This window comes from Mauremys reevesii, unplaced genomic scaffold (assembly GCF_016161935.1).
Source record: "Mauremys reevesii isolate NIE-2019 unplaced genomic scaffold, ASM1616193v1 Contig2, whole genome shotgun sequence".
Taxonomy (NCBI): Eukaryota; Metazoa; Chordata; order Testudines; family Geoemydidae; genus Mauremys; species Mauremys reevesii.
Genome location: NW_024100826.1, coordinates 2,262,494 through 2,276,659, shown reverse-complemented (window position 1 = coordinate 2,276,659; position 14,166 = coordinate 2,262,494). Strand labels below are relative to the sequence as shown.

The following is a 14,166-nucleotide window of genomic DNA, read 5'->3' as shown; positions in this document are numbered from 1 at the left end:
TTGTTGCTCAGCTCTGCCTGAGGGCCTTAGCTCCTGGCTCCGTATTGCCCCGCCCTGACCCAGGGCCTGAGCTGATAACTACTGTTTATACTGCCAGTGCTCAGCCCTGCCTGAGGGCCTGAGAACCAGACTCATTGTTGCCTGCCCTGACCCAGGGCCTGGGCTTACGATGTTTATTGCAGTTACTGCCAGGGCTGCCAGGAAAGACTCCTGCAGCCGGACTAATTCCCCAAACCTCAGCAGTGTGCAGTGAGCCAGTGTGGCTCCCCTCCACCCCAGAGAGGGTCAAGCTCCGGCCAGCACCCCTACAGCTATGTACTTGTATCTCAATGTGTTTGATTTTAAGTAGCCTCCGTGAAGCATTTGGTCAGTTTCTTGAGGTAATAAAAGGGTAATAATTGGAGATATACCAATCTCCTAGAACTGGAAGGGACCTTGAAAGGTCATTGAGTCCAGCCCCCTGCCTTCACTAGCAGGACCAAGTTTTGCCCCTGATCCCTAAGTGGCCTCCTCAAGGATTGAGCTCACAACCCTGGGTTTAGCAGGCCAATGCTCAAACCACTGAGCTATCCCTCCCCCCAGAAGAGAAAGGACTATTCTCAGTAAGTGCCCAGTCAAGAAACACTTAACTGACAATGGACTTTGGGAGACACCAATCCACCTCTGAGCTCTCCTGTGAACATTCAAACTAACATGTAAACAATGGCATCGGCCTGCAAAAAGCTGAATCATTCATGGATGTGTGACTTGCCCAAGTGGCTACGAACTCCATCTTGTTACTGTGACTTTACACAGAAGAACAAAGAGGTTTCCACCCACAAGAGAGAGGCTATAAAAGGTCCGGGAAGTCTCTCCATTTGGTCTTCAGCTGGCTCAAGAGATGGCCTCTTCACCCCCAAGAGATGCCTGAAAGAAACTGGAACAAAGGACAGTAACTATGGGGGTGTGAGTGATTGCTGGACCCAGACTAGGAAGGAGTTCGGTCTGTGAAAGAAGCTTATTGGAACATCTCTGGGGGTGAGATTTCATCTGTAATTGGTTTCTTAATGTATTAGGCCTAGACTTATGTGTTTTGTTTTATTTTGCTTGATAACTTACTTTGTTCTGTCTGTTATTACTTGGAATCACTTAAATCCTACTTTTTATATTTAATAAAATCACTTTTGCTTATTAATTAACCCAGAATAAGTAATTAATACCTGGGGGAGCAAACAGCTGTGCATATCTCTCTATCAGTGTTATAGAGGGCAGGAAATTGTATAAAACTTATACAGGGTAAATTCATAAAAGTAAAATGGATTTATCTGGGGTTTGGATCCCATTGGGAGTTGGGTGTCTGGGTGCTGGAGACAGGAGCACTTCTTAAGATGTTTTTAGTTAAGTCTGCAGCTTTGGGGAGCATGGTTCAGACCCTGGTCTATGTTGGAGCAGACTGGTGTTTCTGGCTCAACAAGGCAGGGTTCTGGAGGCCCAAACTGTCAGAGAAAACATGCTCAGAGGTAGTCTCAGCACATCAGGTGACAGTCCCAAAAAAATCTCTGTGACTGAACCCATCACAGTGGCATAGTCAGCAGGATCTGTGCACAGCTGATTGCTTTGAGACATTGGCACTGATTTTAAGTGAGTTTTTGGTGTGGTGGCTGGAGAACAGACGAAGTGGTTACTGGTTTGTTATTTTCAGTTTGTTTATTTTGGGTGAGGGAAATAAGCACAAGAAAGCAGGAAAATGAGGCAGCTACAAAACTACAAAACTAGAACTGGCCAGACTGGAAACAGTAGAGAAGACAAAGGACCATGAGTTTCAAATGAGGCTAAAATAAACAGAGGCACCCAGGGAGGAAGCTGCTCACAAAAAAGCCAAGGAAACCCAAAGGTTAGCCGTGGAACTTAGGCAGCTGGAGGCTGATGAAAAAAGGCCTGCACACCAGCAAGCCCTGGAGTTAAAAGACCAAGAAATACAAGCCCAGATTGAGACCCAGAAGCATGAACTGACTGTAATGGAGTGGAAGAGACAAAACCCTTCAGCAGCTGGCTACACTTCCCCAAAAATCAACAAATGGGAGCGGTTATGTACACAGTATGATGAATCCAGTGATACTGATGAATATAGGACAAGTCATGCCTGACTAACCTAATTGCCTTCTATGAGGAGATAACTGGGTCTATGGATGAGGGGAAAGCAGTGGATGTGTTATTCCTTGACTTTAGCGAAGCTTTTGATACGATCTCCCACAGTATTCTTGCCAGCAAGTTAAAGAAGTATGGGCTGGATGATTGGACTATAAGGTGGACAGAAAGCTGGCTAGATTGTCAGGCTCAACGGCTCCATGTCTAGTTGGCAGCCGGTTTCAAGTGGAGTGCCCCAAGGGTCAGTGCTGGGGCTGGTTTTGTTCAATATCTTCATTAATGATCTGGAGGATGGCGTGGACTGCACTCTCAGCAAGTTTGCAGATGACACTAAACTGGGAGGAGTGGTAGATATGCTGGAGGATAGGGATAGGATACAGAGGGACCTAGACAAATTAGAGGATTGAGCCAAAAGAAATCTGATGAGGTTCTGCACTTAGGACAGAAGAATCCCATGCACTGCTACAGGCTGGGGACTGACTGGCTAAGCAGCAGTTCTGCAGAAAAGGACCTTTGGTTTACAGTGGATGAGAAGCTGGATTTGAGTCAGCAGTGTGCTCTTGTTGACAGGAAGGCTAACGGCGTATTGGGCTGCATTAGTAGAAACGTTACCAGCAGATTGAGGGAAGTGATTATTCCTCTCTATTTGACACTGGTGAGGCCACATCTGGAGTATTGCATCCAGTTTTGGGCCCCCCACTGCAGAAAGGATGTGGACAAATTATAGAGAGTCCAGCAGAGGGCAACAAAAATGAGTAGGGGGCTGGGGCACATGTCTCACGAGGAGAGACTGAGGGAACTGGGCTTATTTAGTCTGCAGAAGAGAAGAGTGAGGTGGGATTTGATAGCAGCCTTCAACTACCTGAAGGGGGGTTCCAAAGAGAATGGAGCGAGGCTGTTCTCAGTGGTGGAAGATGACAGAACAAGAAGCTATGGTCTCAAGTTGCAGTGGGGGAGGTATTAGGAAAAACTATTTCACTAGGAGGGTGGTGAAGCACTGGAATGGGTTACCTAGGGAGGTGGTGGAATCTCTATCCTTAGAGGTTTTTAAGGCCAGGCCTGACAAAGCCCTGGCTGGGATGATTTAGTTGGGGTTAGTCCTGCTTTGAGCTGGGGATTGGACTAGATGACCTCCTGAGGTCTCTTCCAACCCTAATCTTGGGAGGGGAGAGAATAAGGTTTGGTACCCTCTCTTCTGCTTATGCAACCATAGACAAATTGGTCCACCATAAGAGAAGGGTGATGTTAGTTATTCCCTGTGGAAACAAGATGATGTTTCACAAAATCACAATTACAACAACGCTGTCAGATCAAGCACATTGATTGTCTAAAATGGCTACTCTAACTATGCCATTGACATAGTATTGGGAATTTATCTCCTTTTTTGCTAAGTGAATCATTTATTAAAAAAAATACTGATTTTCTTTGACCATATTTGTAACATATGTGACAATGTTCAGATGCATAATTTTCACTTCTGAGTTGATCACAAACTGATCACTTGGACTCTTTTCTCTTTGTATAGAATTTGGCAGGTTGGCAGCCTGCCAATCCCTTCCCTACTCTAAGTGGGGATCCCAGCTGCCTTCAGTAAACTCCCGATGTCCCAGTCATGAATGGAACCAATGGGAAGGCTGCAGAAGCTCCTTGAAGCCCCTTTTAGGACAGAGGAGCTAAACCAGGAAATTATCCATGTACTTGTTCGGAGACATTGGTCATCAGCTATGGTGCTTTCTCAAGTCAGCTGGGGCCTGAGTTACCCTGCCGAGCTGTTGTTTGTGGCTTCCGGGTGTATGCCTTATAGCACAGAGTTGCCAACTCCTCTCCATTCTTTGCCCCTGGGTCCACTAATTGATGTGCCTCAAGAGAGCAAAGAACAGCACTGAGCCCACGATCATCCTTGCCTGCTGGCTCTGCTGCCATACTTATCTTAGTGACCATCCTTGGAAGCAATGCGTTGGTTTTCCCCTCTCTGAAAAGCAGTAGCACATCAGTTTCGCTCCCCAACTGACCCATTGCTGACTCAGACTACCCCCTTGCTGTCCCTGCTCCAGCCATCTATTTAGCCCTACCTCCTGGCACTGTATCCACCAGGGTTGAGGGGTGCTCCCTGCTCACAACCTTGTCCTAGGGCATCAGCAAAGGCTGAATAAATAGTGGGGACTGAGGCATCACTATGGCAGGAGCAGTAATCTGCCTAGCTTCAAAACTTCCTTTGGGCAGCCCTGCATTAACTCCCATACTATTCCTCACAGTCCTGGGCAAGTTCTATAGGGATATAAGGCTGGGATCTGTCCAAAGGTGAAGGGGCCTGTGGTACTATACACCAGCCTGTTTCTGGGCTTGATGGGGGTCTGTCTGTGCTAACTCTGTGCCATGGGTGAGTTGCCCCACCAAATGGAAGAGACGAGCACAGAATCCACACCTCCAAGATGGTGGGGAGGGTGATGGAATCTGCTGCCCCTCCCATTGAATAGACATGAGGCCCGGAGTGGCCCTTTGTGGCATCCCTAAACTAATAACCAACCTAAACCCCTATTTTTGGTTGGTTGGTTTTCCTATCTCATTTATCAAGGAAACAACTTTGCATCATGAGTGGGAAGGGAGTGATGAGTCTCACTTGCCATGGAAACACTTTTGGCCCTTGGGTGTGATGAGATGGAAGTGCGCTTTAGCTGTCCTGGTTGTTCAGGAGATATGGAGAGGTCACTGTTATATCCTTGGGGGCAGCCAGTTTAGGAAGAAATCACTTGAGGCCTGAGAGCAGACAGCTAACAAAACCACCATTTTATTTACAGACCATAATACTCTAACTCAGTTGCCATAGCAACAGAAACCATGACAACCAAATACACAACATATTCCTCCCCCACTAATAAGAACATCCCCTAAATAAAAACAAACAAACACACACTAGACTAGAGAAGGAGGGTAGACTGCCTCCATTCCCGGCTAAACCCCGGGGGATTATTTTGCCCCATAACCGTGGGTTCGCCCTAGCTAGAGATCCAGCCGATGAGGAGGCCTTCTGTCTCTAGGTGGATTACGGCGAACTTCTGGTGTTATTGCACCCGAAAGCACTAGGGGCTCAGGGTCCGCAGCACGAATGGGTGAGGAGGTGGTATCAGCTCGTGCTGGGCAAAGGGGTATCTCAGCCGCCGGCAGTAATGGAGGAGAACAGTCAGGAACAGGTGACTCGTGATTCGGTGCCTCACCAGAAGAGGTGAAGTCAGACCCCTCACCTGCAGATGGGTCCTGAGGACTGGCATGACCTGGCAACAGCTGATCTACATGTCGCCTCCAGGTAACATTCTCTGCAGTCCGGACTGTGTAGGAAACAGGTCCTGTTTGAGTGATGACTGTGGCTGGGACCCATTTAGCTCTGGAAGTATAATTCCGAGCCAAAACTGGCTGTCCCGGGCTAAAGGTTCGGTCTTTGCTCTGGGTGCCCGTCTGATGACTTGATATTGCTGCTGATGTTGCACAGTTTGTCGGGGTTCAGAAGGTTTCAGCAGATCAAAGCAAGTGCGCAGCTGTCGTCCCAACATTAGAAAGGCTGGGGATGCCTGGGTCGTAGCATGAGGGGTGTTTCTGTAGGAAAGTAAGAAGATATCAAGACGCTTTTGAATGGAGTGTTGTCCCCTTGCTGATTTCAAAGCGTTTTTCATTGTCTGCACAAATCTTTCAGCTAGTCCGTTGGTGGACGGATGATATGGTGCTGACGTGATGTGGTGTATCCCATTTGCCTTCATAAAATTTTGAAACTCCTGAGAAACGAACTGCGGTCCGTTGTCGCTCACAAGTTGTTCTGGCAGACCAAAACGACTAAAGAGTCCTCGTAGTTTTGGATAGTACTCTCTGCAGAAGTGGACTGCATTATAGAGACTTCTGGCCATTTAGAATGGGCATCTATTGCCACCAAGAACATGCTTCCTTCAAGGGGGCCAGCAAAGTCAACGTGAATACGTTGCCACGGATTTTCAGGCCAGTCCCATGGGTGTAGGGGTGCCCACTGGGGTGCATTCCTCACACCCTGACATGACATACAAGCTTTTGCCTTCTCTTCAATAGCGCTGTCCAATCCAGGCCACCAAAAATAGCTTCGTGCAATTTCCTTCATGCGCACTATTCCACAGTGACCGGAATGTAGCTGTTCTAACATCTGTGATCTCAGTGGTGGTGGAATAATGACATGTCTCCCCCACAACAAACAACCAGATTGGACCGATAACTCCATCCGTTTGGACATGTAGGGAACAAGGTCGGATGAGACCGGAGAGGTTTGTCGAGATTTTCCATGCATCACCAGGTCCATAACTTGGGACAATACTGGGTCAACACGAGTTGCTTTCTTTATCTGAGTAGCAGTGATGGGTGTATTCTCTACCTGTTCAAAGTAGAAGATTTCCTTTTGGGCGCTATCTTGATGTTTGACCGGCAAAGGCAACCTCGAGAGGCCATCTGCATTGCCGTGCAGAGTGGATTTCCGATATTTAATTTCATATGTGTGTGCTGAAAGTAACAATGCCCAACGTTGCATACGACTAGCAGCTAATGGGGGAATGCCTTGTGTAGGGTCCAAAAATTGACGTCAGAGGTCGATGGTCTGTAAGAAGAGTAAACTTTCGCCCAAAGAGGTACTGATGAAACTTCCGAATTCCAAAAACAATTCCTAATGCCTCCCGTTCGATTTGGGCGTAGTTAGTTTCTGCTTTGCTTAGAGTGCGTGAAGCAAAAGCAATAGGTCTCTCTTCTCCCGAAGGCATAATGTGTGACACGACTGCTCCCACTCCATAAGGGGAGGCATCGCAGGCCAATTGCAGGGGTAAGGATGGATCAAAGTGCGTTAGAACTTCAGAATTTAACAATGCATCCTTAGCTTTGTTAAATGCAACATCACAGGCTTCAGTCCACTTCCAGGCCTTGTTCTGCCCAAGGAGCTCGTGAAGTGGTTTTAGCAGTGTGGCTACCTGTGAGATGAACTTTCCATAATAGTTCAGTAGTCCTAGAAACGAGCGCAGCTGGCTTACATTTCGTGGTGGGGGAGCCTCCACAATAGCTTTAACTTTTGCAGGGGCCTTATGAAGACCTGCAGAATCGATGATGTGTCCCAAATATTCAACAGAGGGCTTGAAGAATTCACACTTGTCTTTGCGAACTCGTAGGCCATACTCTTCCAATCTTTGTAGGGTAGCCTCTAAATTCTTTAAGTGATCCTCTTCATTTCTCCCAGTGACTAGGATGTCATCCAGATAGCACTGAACTCCTGACAAGCCACACAAGATCTGGTCCATAGCTCTCTGGAACAGGGCGGGAGCCGATGTTATTCCGAAGGGTAGGCGACAGTATCGATAAAGCCCCTTATGAGTCACAATAGTCAACAGCTCTTGGGACTTTTCATCGATGTGCATCTGTAAATATGCTTGACTCAGATCAATCTTACTGAACTTTTGTCCCCCAGCCAGGCCTGCGAAGAGGTCATCGATGCGGGGAAGCGGGTATTGCTCTGCACACAACACTGGGTTGACAGTGACTTTAAAATCACCGCAAATCCGGAGAGAGCCATCTTTCTTCACTATTGGAACGATAGGAGTGGCCCATGAGCTATGGGTAACTGGTATTAGGACTCCATTGGTGACCAGGCGCTCCAGGTCTGCTTCAACCTTTGGCCTGATGGCATATGGCACAGTTCGGGCTTTCAGATATTTTGGTGGACTGCCAGGTTTAATGTTCAATGTCACAGTGATTCCCTTCATACTTCCCAAATCATCTCCAAAAACAGCAGCATGTTTCCTTAGTATAGGGGTTAGACTGGTTTCTTTTTTAGTCATCCGGTGCACTTCTGCCCAGTTCAGCTGAATCTTCCCAAGCCAAGACCTACCCATTAAGGCTGGGTAGTCACCTCTCACCACAAACAGTGGCAATCTAGCGGCCTGTCCATTGAGCTCCACCTTAACATCAATAGTGCCGACCATGGGCACAGCTTCTCCCGTATACGTCTTCAGAACAGTTTTTGTTGCCTTAAGCGGAAGATGCTGTAGCTTTTCTTTATACACAGTCTCAGAGACCAGCGAGACAGCTGCACCGGTGTCCAGTTCCATGCGTATAGGTTTGCCCTCCAATAAGGGGGTTACCCAGTATTCATGTGAGCCCGCTGCCAAAGACAAAACATGCAGTGGCACTTCCTCTTGTGATGAGGTGTCTCCTTGATCATCCTGGGTCTGCTCTAGAGTATGCAAGGTTCCTCTTTTTGTCGGCCAGACCACAGGCCTCTTTTTCTTTTGTTTACAGGCACACTCAATGTGTCCCTTGTGCCACAGTGTCGACACACCAGGTCCTTACACCAGCATTCTGATGCCTGGTGTCCTGGCTTACCACAGCGGTAACATTCTTGACTCTGCACAGTTTTGTGGGTCGGTTCTTGTGACACTTTTTGCACCCTAGGGGGTGCACCGATGTATTGTGCCTCCCTTGTAGCCAGTTCCATGGAGACAGCAATATCAATAGCCTTCTGTAAGGTAAGCTGAGCCTCTGTCAGTAGGCGCTTCCGTATAGCTTCACTGTACAGGCCACACACTAACCTGTCACGCAGGGCATCATGTAACATTTCTTTAAATTCACAGTGTTCTGCTAGCTTTTTTAGAATGGCTACAAATTGTACAACTGTTTCATCTTCCTTTTGGTCTCTTTTGTGGAACCTATATCTTTCAGCAATTACCAGTGGTTTTGGGGAAAAATGGGACCCCAGGATTTCCACAATGTCACTGTAAGGTTTAGTTGCTGGCTTAACAGGGTGTAGTAAGCTGTGTAGCAGGGAGTAGGTTTTAGCTCCTACAACACTTAAGAATATCGGCACCTTCTTTGCTTCTGTAATGTCATTTGCAATAAAAAAAAGCTCAAAACGCTCAGTATACACATGCCACTGCTCTGTATTCTCATCAAAAGGCTCCTGAGGCCTGGTCAGAGTAGCCATGATTTTAGTTTCACTTTCACAGTCAGTGCAAAGAAGCAGCTTTTTTGTTTGTTTGTTCTTTACCTTGACTTCTACTTCCTTCTGTTACTGGAGCAGCACCGGAATCCCATCCTCGTCGCCACTTGTTATATCCTTGGGGGCAGCCAGTTTAGGAAGAAATCACTTGAGGCCTGAGAGCAGACAGCTAACAAAACCACCATTTTATTTACAGACCATAATACTCTAACTCAGTTGCCATAGCAACAGAAACCATGACAACCAAATACACAACAGTCACCACCCCTGACCCATCATCTTCTCATTGGAGAATGGGGATGGAGATATTGTAACTCAGTCTCTCCACACTGGCTGATTTTTCAAGATTCATAAAATCTAGGAATGATGCGGGCAAACTCCACTGGATCAAAATGGCTGCCAGCACCCTTTTTTTCTCAATGGGAATGAAGTTACAGCCCTCCCTCAAACCAAAATAGCTGCCATTCTCACACAGCCTTTGCAAAGGCCGATGAGCCTGCCCTTAGTAAAGATGGCTATCCTCTCCCATTGCTTCTAATGTGATTGAAGCCAGGCTGTCCTAAGAGAGTAAGTGGCCCTCTATGTTGTCAGAACATAGCGAGGGTCATTGTAAGGATCCTATGATTATGGGGGAGGCAGGGAAGGACACTGAGGGGAAAGAGGTGAACATGGGGAGCAGGGCAAAGAGAATATAGAGGAGGGTGAAGGAAGGAGACTGTAGAAGTGAGAAACTGTAGGTATAGAGATGTAATTTGGGTTGCAGAAAAATAAAAGAAAAAGGAATGTGAGCTGGGAATGCAGGGAACCAAAGAGTGAGGAGTCTTGGAAGGGGAGATGGGAGAAGGAGTTTGAAGAAAGGAGCTGGGAAGTCATGGATGGAAGGAGAGTGATAGTGGAGGAGGACTGGAGAGGCTAAGAATGGCAGCTCCCATGCACCAAAGGTCAGAGAAGGGTTTGTGGAGTCCCGTCAAGCAGCTTTCTCTAGGGAATCTCTGCTTTCAGGTTGACTACCAGGGCTCCCCCTTCCTTTGTGGGTTATCCATTCAGCCTTCAAGACAATCAGTACAAACACAGCAACATGAATGGCTTACAGTCGTGGTCAGTAGCCCAGGAATTAGATAGTCCTATGGTTTAGTAAGTTTTTTAAACTAATGGTGCTGTAAATTTTGAAGCATAACTACCATGGGAATAGTCTTTAATGTCTGGTTAGTTCTATTTTCTTTTGAAATACATTGCAGCTTCTCAAGAAAAGGTCTACTGTAAGACTTAGATACATTGCTCAAGGATATCAATTTTTTCAAGGAGGAGATATGGTGTAATGTGGCAATGGGCACTAATGCTTGTGATGATATAGGCTTCAACCCTATTCACCAACCATCCATTTTTTAGCTTGTATTCCATTGCAATGCTGTCATCTGATGCCCTTATGGCTACTTCCAGCAGTTTGTTGTTTCACTTTAGAATAAGCACACAGATGGGTGAGGCGAGGAGGGGTGAGAAAAGCTGAAATTCAGACACAAATACCTGCAGTTATGTCCAAGGACCTAACAGATGTAATGGTCAAGGAACAATAATATTCTCTCTTCTCACATCTGAAGCAGAGTTCCTAGAATGTTTGCTTAATATCTATATTGTTTTGTAAGTCAAGAGCAGAACTTTTTTTAATGATGCTGCAGTGGTTATTATTCTGGGCTATACAGAAATCTGAATTCAAATCTCAGTGACATCTGTAGCTTTCATGCAATTACATCATTTAGAGACTAGGTCATGGTTTTTAAAAATATTCCTGTCTAACGTAGGGCCCCAAAATAACTGACCCGATTATCAAAATGCTGAGAACCCAGAATCTCCCACAGATTTCTTAGCCACAGCCTCCTTGGGCCAGAACCAAGGGTCTTTCTAGGACCTCTGGAGAACCTCCTAAAACATTGTTGAGAATAATAACAACATGGTGGTGTCATTTATTTACACGTTGCATCATTGCAGGACTTCACTGAAAGCAGCTCTTAATTGTACTCAAGAAATATGTATTAATTTAAAAAATAGGAATTATTTTCTATTCTAATTAACTATTCGAACAACTTGTCAATGGTTGTGAATTCTCCATCCCTGGAAATTTTTCTAAAACACCTGTTCTAGCTCAAACAGGAATTTATTCAGGCAACTCCTATGTCTGGTTTTTTACAGGTCCAACTAGATGCCCGTGTTCTACAGTAGATCATACTAGATGATCTGATGGTCCTTTCCTATAACTCCATGAATCACAGTGGTCTTTTCGGGCTTTATAATCTACTAATCGCTTCTATTTTGTTCTATATAGTTTCTTATATGGCCCTAATCCCTGTAGTATCTGAGCAGCTTCATTAATATATTAAGCTTCATAACTAACATCCATCACATGTGGTTCTTCTATCTCCGCCTCTCATCCTCTCCCCAGAATTGCTATATCAGATAAGACCAGTAATCCATGTACTCCAGTAACCTGTATCTGACCATGGCCACTACCAGCTGCTTTAGAGGAAGGTGGAAGGAACAATCTATTCCAGAATTATGAAATAAGCTGCTCATAGAAAAATATTCTTTTTATATTTGGTCAGTAAGTGGCTATCTTACCACTTAAGTTTTCACAGTTTATAACCTTTGTACAAAAAGAAAAGAAAACTACTTAAAGCTTCAGTAATTTTTTTTCAATGATCATAGAATCTCAGGAGGTCATCTAGTCCAACCCCCGACTAGATTGATCTTACAAGCAGTAATATTAAAATAGAACCACTGCAGAAGTAAGAAGGCCATCTGCAGCTCTTAATTCAGGGGGAAACACTTGGGATTTTCACAAAAGAACTGATAGCAGAAAGATATGGATTTCCCTAAAATTTCTTCTGACTATTATCATCTCCCCTTCCAACTCCAGTTTGCAGAACTAACATCATTCTACATATCACATTTTTAATTTCCCTCCAACAATCGCTTCTCTGCTCCATAATTTTTTATGGCATTTTTCACCTCCTCATTTCTCAGGGTGTAGATCAAGGGATTCAGAATAGGGGTGATAATGGTGTAGAACACAGCGACCATTTTATCCTCAGAGAAGGTGATAGAAGGTCTCATATAGATGAAGATACATGGCCCAAAAAATAAAATGACTACAGTGATGTGGGATGCGCAGGTTGAGAGAGCTTTGAGACGCCCTTTGGAAGAGCGAGTTTTCAAGGAGACTAAGATGACAACATAGGATACAACCAACACTACAAAACAACTAAGAGAAATCATCCCACTGTTGGCAACAACTATAACGCCAACTATATAAGTGTCAGTGCAGGCCAATTTTAGCAAAGGGTGCACATCACAGAAATAATGATCAATCTCATTGGGCCCACAGAAGGGCAACTGCGTAGTCAGAAGAGTCTGAACCATGGAATGCACAAAGGCCCCTGCCCATGAAGCCACCACCATCCAGCTGCACACATGCTTGTTCATAATGGTCATATAATGGAGGGATTTGCAGATCGCGATGTAACGGTCATATGCCATCACCGTGAGGAGGAAGATCTCTGTGCACCCAAAGAAATGAACACCAAAGAGCTGTGCTATACAGCCAACAAAGGAGATGGTTTTCCTCTCAACAAGGAAGTCTGCAATCAGCTTTGGGGCTGTGACAGAAGAGTAGCAGATGTCTACAAAGGACAGGTACCTAAGAAAGAAATACATTGGGGAGTTCAGACGCTCACTGTGCTTTATAGTGATAATGATGAGCAGATTTCCCAGAATGATAACTACATAGAAGAGTAAAAACAGCACAAAACACACTTGCTGTAACTCTTGATCCTGGGAGAGTCCCAACAGAATGAATTTGGACACATTGTTTGTATTCTCCATATATTCAGAGTAGGAGAGGAGCTTAAAGTACCAAATTAAGTCACCTGTAATGACAGATTAAGGAATATCATCAATCAAAAAATCAATGTTTATTGCTGTCACAGTGAATATCAAGATGTATTAGCCAAAGAAGTAGATTTTGTCCAAAAAGAAAACAATGCTAATATCTCAATCAAAGGAACACTAGAAGTTGATAGTCAACTCAAAATGAATTGATGAGATATATGAACATGTAGTGCAACTTATTTTCATTGTATTGTTATATATGCCTCTTTTTCAACTGTCTTTTTAAACAGGAAGAATAGCTTTCTCACAATCTCCTTTTGGCTTCTAAATGCCCACTTTATGCACATAGTTGTTGATTTGAACATCCAAATATGGGTCTAAGATGTCCCATTAAGGAAGCAATGTATGAAAATTGGTGCCTGAGTATTTTCATCAGAAATACCTGGAAATTTCTGTGCTATGGTCATGAATAGCATTATTGTAATAATGTGTCAAGGGGAATAAGATCTGCTCTTTAGTATTTTTGCCTCTGATAACTCAATCAGAACTTCAGTTTACTATGATCAGAATTCAGACATTGACACTGGTGAGCCAATTATTTAACATTGCTTCAGACATCAGTGTTGTTCATTTCTAAGGAGCCAAATGATAAACAATCAGCACATCTGTTTTCTCATCAATCATCATGAGCCAGGATTATCTTTTTGAAAGTAACAACAAAAAATTGATTTCTCTTGACATGGACATCAGGATTTATTTTCTGAGAGAAACATACAATGTTGACTGAGGACACTACACCTCTGTCAATATTCATTTCAATGTACTATAAACCATAGTGTTTACTGAAGTATACAATCAATATCTATTACAATACACATCTTGGTAACTCATCACTCACTGACTAATTTCCACAATGTTCATGTTCCCATTAAGCTAGACTCTTGGAATTTGGCAAAATCATTCCTTGTATGACATTATATTGTATAATTTGACAGTCTCTCCCATATAGGAGGTAGTATCCATTACTACCAACTACTATACATTTGGATCTACACTTTTAGAAAATAATTGTATACTGCTTGAGAAATATATGACTATGTAAATCTATGACCACTGATTATTAATTTTTTGGCAAATCAAAAAGTTGAAAGAAATTTTTTTCAGATTGA

General features: G+C 44.4%; 1 protein-coding gene across 1 annotated transcript; it reads right to left on the bottom strand.

The window, feature by feature from the left end:
* Positions 1 to 1,874: 1,874 nt before the first annotated feature.
* Positions 1,875 to 13,003, bottom strand: LOC120393397 (olfactory receptor 4S2-like). The gene is made up of 3 exons (XM_039517893.1): positions 12,099 to 13,003; positions 4,956 to 5,004; positions 1,875 to 1,934 (listed from the first exon to the last, which is right to left on the bottom strand). Exons 1-3 carry the CDS (start codon positions 12,989 to 12,991, stop codon positions 1,875 to 1,877), a joined length of 1,002 nt encoding a protein of 333 aa, XP_039373827.1. The 5' UTR covers positions 12,992 to 13,003.
* Between the last annotated feature and the right edge of the window lie 1,163 nt (positions 13,004 to 14,166).

Bases quoted from the DNA above. Each gene is read 5' to 3' on its own strand.
- LOC120393397 (XM_039517893.1), bottom strand. From the start codon at position 12,991: ATGGAGAATACAAACAATGTGTCCAAATTCATTCTGTTGGGACTCTCC. The intron at 5,005-12,098 runs TTATGGAGCAGA...GGGGATGTTCTT, and splicing joins GTGAAAAATGCCATAAAAAA to ATTAGTGGGGGAGGAATATG. The intron at 1,935-4,955 runs GCTATGGCAACT...TTTTAACTCCAG, and splicing joins TGGTTGTCATGGTTTCTGTT to GGCTTGCTGGTGTGCAGGCC.